The sequence below is a fragment of the Sinocyclocheilus anshuiensis genome, unplaced genomic scaffold, assembly GCF_001515605.1.
Source record: "Sinocyclocheilus anshuiensis isolate Anshui unplaced genomic scaffold, SAMN03320099.WGS_v1.1 scaffold1626, whole genome shotgun sequence".
Taxonomy (NCBI): Eukaryota; Metazoa; Chordata; class Actinopteri; order Cypriniformes; family Cyprinidae; genus Sinocyclocheilus; species Sinocyclocheilus anshuiensis.
The window spans coordinates 1,317,714-1,327,453 of NW_015547254.1; the positions used below are offsets into that span (position 1 = coordinate 1,317,714).

The following is a 9,740-nucleotide window of genomic DNA, read 5'->3' on the forward strand; positions in this document are numbered from 1 at the left end:
TATTATATTAACTAATCACACATTTTTCAATTTTTTTAATTGCGATTAATCCCACCTAACCTTAAAGTTTTTAAATATACTTTTATATTGCAATAATTTTTCATTCAATCTTCAAATTAATGTACAAACAACATAAAGACAGTGTATTTTTTAATATTTGTTTAATGGCATCTTGTTTTATGACTAAAGCCAGTATCAATTATACCAATACTGATTTCTCTATAAAATGTACCTCAAAATACATTTAAAATTCATCGCCTGCGTTAACGCGTTAATTTTGACACCACTAATATATATATATATATATATACAGTATATATACACAGTATATATTACTTTGTGTATTTTTGCTCTGCCAATTAAAATAGTTCCACTTCTCTGATTAAAAGTAGTTCTATTTCCTTTGTTAACGAATCTGAGATTTTGAATAGACATTCACTTGATTCTTTCCTTAATGAATCAGGTTTATTGAGCAAATCGGTTGAATGAATTAATAATCAGTCATAAGGACATTCATTTGTGTCTTTCCAGAATGAATCAATGTTGTTGAACAAATAAGTTGAATGAATAAGAATGATTCACTAATTCATTAGAACATTCACTTCAACAATTCCTGAATGAATCAGTACTGATCAAATCGCTGATTCAGTCACTCTCTCATAAATACAATAATTTGTCACCACCTACCAGTGTTAGTATTTTAGTATTATTTATATACTATTATAGATATATAGATATATATATTTATATAGATATAAATATTTTAAATGAGCTATATTTTTTATTTGATATTTTTCATTTTATTTTTGAGAGATTTTTTTTCATTTTGATTTCTTTTTATATCTATATTTAGCTGTAATTTATTTTTATTTCAGTTTTGCTAATTTTACTACTTCAACAACTTATTTCAGGTTTTCATCTAATATTTATATTTTATTTCAATTACAGAACACTTGCTGAATTGTATCACCACACTTTTAAAAAGTTAAACTCAATTTGTGATGTGATCATGTTGCCTCAATTAAGCTCTCACTGAAAATGAATGGCTTCTGGTCGCTTCAAATTGCTGTCATTGCCAATGCTCCTTCACTTCAAAGCTGATCAAAATCAATTATACATGTTTCAAACAGTCTGCCAACTAGTCACCAACTAGCACAAGTTCTTTGCACACTGATGTACTTGTATTGTTTCCTGGTGCTGTTTGGAATGAGATTACAGTTGAGCGTTTCAAAGAAAATACATTCCCAGATTACAGCAAGTAATGGACTTGTACTATTTCTTGGGTGCCTGAAAGTATTTCACGCTTCAAATTACGTCCCCACAGAAACACCCACACAATGTTTGTTAAATCCTAGTCGGCGAGTCAAAGGCGGGTCAAGAGTTGTTACTCACCAGCAAGGCTGCCAGGTCTCTGTAGAGTGGCAGTGGCGTAGAGATCGTGGGATATCTTGTACTGCTCAGATGAGTGCACCAGCCTTTTGGTAGGTGAAAGCGTAGCGTAAGTCGACACTCCTGCGGTCTGCAGCTGCTGATAGATAGGCGACGCATTATTGGGCGGAGACGCCAACTGGTGAGGGGAGCCTGAAGTGTGAGTACCGGGCGTTCCTCCGATCCCCACCGCATTGATCGGTGAGCTACTGCTATAGGATTTTGCAAGCCTGCCTGGAGAAGGCTTGGGGGAGGCTGAGGAGGACGAGGAGGGCAGGCGCTGGGTGGTGGCGTAGCCGGGTGTGTCGGAGGCCGAGCCCAGACGCTGCAGTTTAGTCGGGGATCCGCTGGTCACCGTGGACTGCATTGAGTTCAGGGGAGAGCTGACGCGCTTGGCAGGCAGAGTAGAGCAGGAGTAGTACAGGCCCGGGCCGGACGCTGCAGAGGGGTGCTGGGAATCGGACAGCAGGGCACTGCCATGGCTCTGACAAGAGTCGTCCGCCACAAGCTGGGCCGCACGGTTAGATGTCACCTGAGAGGAGAGAAAGATAACGGTTATTTCCAATCAATACAGATCCTAAATAAGGAAAAATATGAGCGAGAGAACAAAAAAGATCTGTTATGTCACCCTCATGTCATTCCAAACCTATAAGATATTTCAAATAATTTAAACGTTTGGTGTAGTGAGATTTTTTTTTTTCTTTTAAATTTTCTATTTATTGAATAATTCAGTAAAAAAATTATTATGGTTTGCACAAAAATATTCAGCAGCACAACTGTTTTAAACATTGATAATAATAAGAAATGATTCTTGAGCAGCAAATCAGTATATTAGAATGAGTTCTGAAGGATCATGTGACACTGAAGACTGGAGTAATGATGCTGAAAATTCAGCTTTGACATCCCAGGAATAAATAAAAAATGTTTACGAATTAAAACAGAAAACAGTTATTTTAAATTGTAATAATATTTCACAATATTACTGTTTTCACTGTATTATGATCAATTAAATTCAGCCTTGGTTAGCTTAGGAGACATTTAAAAATAAATAAATAAAAAACACATTGCTTCTTGCATGTCATATGACTAAACATCATGACATTTGAGGTTTGTGTTGCCATATTTGATAGTCTTTATGAACTTCTGGGGAAGTTGAGCACAGAACGAGGAACGAAGAGACGTGGAGTAAACTTCAAACGAACAGACTTTAATAAACATTCAAGGAACCAGGAACACACACATAGCGGGGAAAGAGGAACATTCAATACCAGACGAGGAAACTAGGAACAGGACTCACTATAAATACACATGACTTGACGAGACACACCTGGGAGCAAATGAACAATCAGCATGGGAAATCTAGGTCAGGGCAGGCACATGGAGAGGGAAAACACAGATAAAGTCCAGGGGCGTGACAATAATATGATAAAAATATACAAAAACATTCTTCAGAATATCTTTTATGTTCGACTCAAGGAACCAGGAACACACACATAGCGGGGAAAGACGAACATTCAATACCAGACGAGGAAACTAGGAACAGGACTCACTATAAATACACATGACTTGACGAGACACACCTGGGAGCAAATGAACAATCAGCATGGGAAATCTAGGTCAGGGCAGGCACATGGAGAGGGAAAACACAGATAAAGTCCAGGGGCGTGACAATAATATGATAAAAATATACAAAAACATTCTTCAGAATATCTTTTATGTTCGACAGAAGAAAGTCAGTCACAGGTTTGGCATGACATGAGGGTGAGTAAACGAATTTTCAGTTTTAGGTGAACTATCCCTTAAAGGTGGTTTACTTGATATTCAGATGATAATAAGAGACAAGGGCAAAAATTCTTCTCAGAATCCCTTAAAAATCATAATAATTCCCTTGACAGTAACAGATGAAGCATGTATCCTGAACACATAAAAAAAAAAAAAAGCCTGTAAACGGAAGTTATTGCATATACATGCATGACCATATGTCACATTTCCTCATGGGATCACCAGCCCTTATGTCAATGGATGTTGCATCGGCCATAATTCAGAAGAGCAGGCGTGCGCAGATAAACCAAGGCAAATTAACGCTGGCACAGTGCCAGTCATTTAGAAAGACGCTTTGGCGTGTGAATAAACATTTCTTCCTTTAGATTCCTCATAATCACAATAAAGATTGTGGGTGATTACAATGAAACATTGGTTCCACTGTTTCTCATTTAGAGAAAGCATGAAACCTGATTATTCTTATTCAGAATAAATTGCATTGATATAAGGTAATAATATTCAAATAGTCTGGAAAGTTGACTAAATATGAGACAAAGGTCTTGAAGATGGAGAGAATGATTGTGCTGGAAAAGTGTATGACATTTAAAGCTAAAGCTGGCTCTGTTTGTCTACATGCTGCGTTCATAAACAAAAAGATTCTTCAGTGGTGCTTTGCACCACCTATGAACAATCCCCTTATCAAAAACAGTTTTCACTGTATAGAGTTGTTGAGCTGGTTATAGGCCGAATTCAGAAAAATTGGACCACTTTTGTCATTGAGATGAAAGAGACAAAGTGCTGCAATTTATAGCACCTGAATTCACCCTAAAAATCTTTGGTGATTATGATTTTGCCAGGTAGGGCTTTGAATGTCAACATTTTAGCACAACTAATAAAGGCAGTAACGCCAATACATCAATTTAAAAAGTAAATAAAATAATGAACAAACATAAACTCTCCCCCATTACTGCTTACTGACTTTTTTTTACACTGTAAAATGCAACAAATAAATAAGTAAAAAATAAAATAAAAAATGATACATAATAAATAACAAATAAATAACAAAAAACGGGAAAAAAAAATAAAATACATAAGATGTCCTTTGTCCTGCTGACATGTCTTCACATAATCTAATGGTTGTAAGCTCAAGCTTCACATGGGACAGCGTTTGTACAAACAAAAATCTTAATCACCTCATTCTTGATATAGAGTCTTTAGTGCAGCATATATTGATTCTAGGTATCCTGAAGCCCTGTTTGGAGATGGTTTACTATAAAGAACTAGAGAATATGTTTTAGAATATAAAAAGGTCTACAAAAAGCCTTTCGGTTGGAACTTTAATCTTTATTTTCACGATTGCTCTGCTTCTCCTGATAAGACTTTAATGAATGAGATGGAAGAATCCTCTGAAGAAGAAAAAACACTCTCAAGATAGGATTGTGAATATTTAAAAAAGGTAGTTAATAGCTCAATAGCATGTTATACCAAGGTGTAATGCAATTATACCATCATTCCTCTACCAAATGCTTTATCTCTCCATCTCTCACTCTCTCTCTCTCGTTCAGAGGGGGAACCACATCCCGGCATAGACAGCAGAGGAACACCTACTTGAAGAGACGGTTACTGGTTCCTGATGTGGATGAATTATTTAGGGAACAAGAGGGTTATGGTGTTAAAAATATCTACATAAAAGCACCTAACTGATGCGTTGTGTTATATAAACCCATCCTAGAGCAGACAAGCCCTCTTCAGATTACCCTCCACAGAATCAAGCCTACAGTCCGCACAAACACAGGAGAGAAAGAAACACAATGCAGTTTCTGTTTTCAATATAAAGCAAACACACTTGCAAGCCAGAAAAAAAGTTTTTTTTTTTTAAAAATGAGAAACTGCATTCATTTAAAATGAGAATGTTTTCAAAGAATCTTTGCAGTGAGGCACCCCTCGACTCTCTCAGAAACAAGTCCGGAAGGCCGAGGAGCTGGGCATCTTTCATTAGAAGACAGAGGGCCTATGTGTTCATTAAAAGTGTCAAAGGATGAGAGAGAGAAGAGAGCAAAAGGGAGGGTGAACGAGCGAGTGAGAGAGAGAGCGAGAGGATGTGCCAATGTCAGCTTTATCGTGACCAACCGCTCAAGCTCTTCTTCTTCATTTGCATGTGTTAAACAGTCAGTTAATTAGCGAACATGGAGGAAATTAAATATTTGTGGACTGAACAGAAACCGTACCTTTTTACCGCAACGTTCGTAGCTCATAGCAGGTGCGCTAGACTCGTTTAAAAGAAATGAAAGTTGGGAGAAACCGCCCTGCAGGGTTTGCTGTAATTACAGTCTCATCAACAGGGCACAATTTAACTCTCTGGATAATGACAAAGTTTGTCGCGTACACACTTGCCGCTCGATGCAATGCAGTACAGCTGGCGTCTGCTAACAAATGCTTTGGTCTTGCAGTTAATTGCTTTAATCAGGTCTCGAAATCACTTTTTAGGCAGCAGCTTGAAATATGATCCCAGCTGGAGCCCGGGTTCGTGCCAGTCCTGAAAAAAAAGCAAAAGCGCTACAATGTCTCTAATCACGAGAGACTTGAGGTGCAGAACAGAGTCGTCTCTGTGAAAATACAAAACTGAAGGATGGATATATAACGAGATTCGAAGAAAAAGAGGAAAGAAGCAGCGCTCACCTGGTTGTAGCTATGCACAGCTCCTCCGGGCTGCCCGTTGGAGCGTGGAGGGGGTTGAGGCTGCTGAGATTGTGGTGCGGACACGCAATCACTCAGGGCCAGGGTCTGGTTACTATGGTAGCTGGCGGAGTACTGGAGGGAGCCCTTTGGGTTCGAGCTGAGCTGCAGTGAGCTCTGAGAGAGCAGACTCGGTCCTGTGTGCAGAGAGCCAGAGCGAGAGAGAGAGAGAGAGAGAGGGAGAGAGAGAGAGAGAGAGAGAGAGCAATTTCAGCAAGGCAGCGATGTAGCCCTCAGCCTGGCAGAAATGGCATGCATAATTTATTAGAAGGGTCTGAGAGAAGAGTGCAAAAGGGAGGGTGAGCGAGCGAGAGAGGATGTGCCAATGTCAGCTTTATCGTGACCAACCGCTCAAGCTCTTCTTCTGCCATTTGCATGCGTTAAATGGTCAGTTACTTAGCGAACATGGAGGAAATTAAATATTTGTAGTCTGAACAGAAACCATACCTTTTTACCGGAACATTTGTAGCTCGTAGCAGGTGCGAGAGACTCATTTAAAAGAAATGAAAGTTGGGAGAAACCGCCCTGCAGGGTTTGCTGTAATTACAGTCTCATCAACAGGACACAATTTAACTCTCTGGATAATGACAAAGTTTGTCGCGTACACACTTGCCGCTCGATGCAATGCAGTACAGCTGGCGTCTGCTAACAAATGCTTTGGTCTTGCAGTTAATTGCTTTAATCAGGTCTCGAAATCACTTTTTAGGCAGCAGCTTGAAATATGATCCCAGCTGGAGCCCAGGAAATTGTTTCGTGCCAGTCCCAAAAAAAAAACAATGCAAAAGCACCACAACGTCCCTGATCACGAGTCGTCTCGGTGAAAATACAAAACTGAAAGATGGATGTATTATGAGAGTCGAAGAAAAAGAGGAAAGAAGCTGCGCTCACCTGGTTGTAGCTGTGCACAGCTCCTCCGGGCTGCCCGCTGGAGCGCGGAGGGGGCTGAGGCTGCTGAGATTGTGGTGCGGACACGCAATCACTCAGGGCCAGGGTCTGGTTACTATGGTAGCTGGCGGAGTACTGGAGGGAGCCCTTTGGGTTCGAGCTGAGCTGCAGTGAGCTCTGAGAGAGCAGACTCGGTCCTGTGTGCAGAGAGCCAGAGCGAGAGAGAGAGAGAGAGAGAGGGAGAGAGAGAGAGAGAGAGAGAGAGAGAGAGAGAGAGAGAGAGAGAGAGAGAGAGAGAGAGAGAGAGAGAGAGAGAGAGAGAGAGAGAGAGAGAGAGAAATTTAACTCTCTGGATAATGACAAAGTTTGTCGCGTACACACTTGCCGCTCGATGCAATGCAGTACAGCTGGCGTCTGCTAACAAATGCTTTGGTCTTGCAGTTAATTGCTTTAATCAGGTCTCGAAATCACTTTTTAGGCAGCAGCTTGAAATATGATCCCAGCTGGAGCCCAGGTTCAAATGACAAGAGAAAACCCAAGGAGAGGAATGTGCAAGAGGAGAGAAACTAAACTAACAATAATGTTTGTGTGGGGGTGTCAGCAAACAGCTGAAGTGCTGGGAGAACTAGGGTTGGGCATGAGGACAATCGATCATGAACAATCCTCAAAACATAATAACAGTGTAGGCATTTTTTATCAAAACTTCAAAACATTTAATAACAACTATACACAGAAATGTGCAAAAAAAAGGGCCCCACTTTTGAATAAGTTAGTGGTTACGGTATCATTTGAAAGCGATACCTTGCAGTGTCATCACTGCATCAATGTGCACTAACTGGTGTGGAATCCCCTCAAAATGTGTAATCTTTGCTGATTTGATTTTAATTTGATTGATTTGACAAAAACAAAAGAGTGAAATACACTCAATTCACCAAGGATGACACAATAAAGTTAAAAACTTGTTTCCACTGTGGTCCTTTATGTTAAGCATAAACTTCTGGTGACAGGTACACTGGCGTTGCATCATAAATACAAAAGTTACAATAAAAATTCCACATTTACAAAAGTTAAAATCACAATTAAACGTACAGAATATATACTAATACAAATTCATCAATTAAACAACCTACTTAAGAGCCAACTTTTAACTTTCAAAAACTTTTTTAAAACTAGCCATATTTGGAATACTTTTAATATTCATACTCATTGGGTTTTTGAGCCAATCACCTGAGCTGTAAGTGTCATGTGACTAATTAGAGACTAGTTAGAGTCTCTCAACTCTAGAACATGCCATCAACTGAAATTAAACTTATACATTTGGGGGGGGGGGATAACTAAATAATAACAACAATGGAAAGAATTTCCACTCAGAAATTGCTTGTAAATTCCACAAACAATTATGAAGAAACAGCAAGTAACACTGAAAAAAATGTGACATTTTTAAGTAGAAAAACTCAGATAATCTTTGTTTTATTTTCATTTAATTGATCAATCAACTTTTGATACATTATATACTTATTTTCTTTTTTTTTTTTTTTGGTTTAATTTATTACAATTTAATTTGTATTTATTACAGGATTAGGAGCAATCTAAAATATTTTCTCTTATAGATTATATTCTATGATAAATTTTATATAATATAATACTATAATTATTAATAATTTTAATAATAATTATACCAAGTGTATCCCTTACACCCTCTCTAGAGTTGATTTATCTGTCGAATACATGAGTAAACAATGACCAAAATGTCCATTCCTGTCAGATTACACAAATAATCAGCAGTGGCCCGACTGCGTGTTTGGAGAGCGCTTCTGGGCCATCCTGACAGCAAACCAGATTCTATCAACAATTCATAGTTTGTCAAGATGCTATCAACCCTCAAAGACCCAGCTTTCAGTAAGCCCATGGTTGGACTATCAGTCTCAATCAGAGATTAGCTTCTCCTGAAACATACAGTGAAAATAATGATTGTTTTTTTCCCACCCCTCACAAAACACTGTGCCTTTAAAAATAGCTCGAGTTAAAGCATCTCAGGTTTCTCAGGAGGAGGATGCTGTCTGCTCTCCTCGTGCTACACAATAATGTATGGCTCCTGTATCAGACAGATCCATCAAGCTGGTCTGGAGAGATAAGAAAATTGGTGCATTATTCGAGTCCATAATAGCCTGCTGCTCTCATTTATGTTCCCATTGATCTGAAAATCCCTGATCAGACCTGGGGAATGCAATGCAGCTTTGGTTAACCTAAAGCTTTCCTCTGCCCCGACCCTTGACCATATCATCATCAGACTTCATGGCATTGTAAGGTGAATTCTCAAATGATATTGAAGATGATCAAAACAACAGAACAGTCATCAGAGTCTGCTTGCTGAACTATCCCTTTAATGCAGTCACATAAATTCTGATCCTCATTTCTTATTGTGCCAGACAGGTACTGTACATATGGCATGCCATGCATAAAAAAAAAGCATATATATATATATATATTTTTTTTTATATCATTTTAAAAATATATATATTTGATATTTATTTAAAAATAAATAAATAAACAAAACATTGCAATTATGCATGCAAACATAAAATACTAAAATAAAACAAGACGTGCAGTTATGAATGCATGCATAAAAAACTAATGAAATCTAAAAACTGACAATGCAATTGTGCATGCATGAATAAATAAATGAAAAATAAAAAATAAAATGCAATTATACATAACATAAAAAAATAGACAAGGCAACTATACATGTATACATAAAATTAAATAAATACATAAAAACTGAAAATGCAATTATGTATGAATGGATGAATAATAAATTAAAATAAAACCAAACCAGAAATTCAGTAGAAGGAATGAATGAATGAAAGAAAGAAAGAAAGAAAGAAAGAAAGAAAGAAAGAAAGAAAGAAAGAAAGAAAGAAAGAAAGAAA

At 38.0% G+C, this 9,740-nt stretch overlaps 1 protein-coding gene across 1 annotated transcript in view; it reads right to left on the reverse strand.

Moving 5' to 3' along the window:
* Positions 1-9,740, reverse strand: part of ctnnd2a (catenin (cadherin-associated protein), delta 2a) — a 179,813-nt gene that overhangs the window by 154,892 nt on the left and 15,181 nt on the right. The window contains exons 6-7 of the mRNA XM_016503673.1: positions 6,814-7,007; positions 1,393-1,960 (exon numbers count right to left, since the gene is read on the reverse strand). Of these exons, the coding sequence (XP_016359159.1) occupies positions 1,393-1,960; positions 6,814-7,007 (762 nt within the window). The remainder of the gene's footprint in view (positions 1-1,392; positions 1,961-6,813; positions 7,008-9,740) is intronic.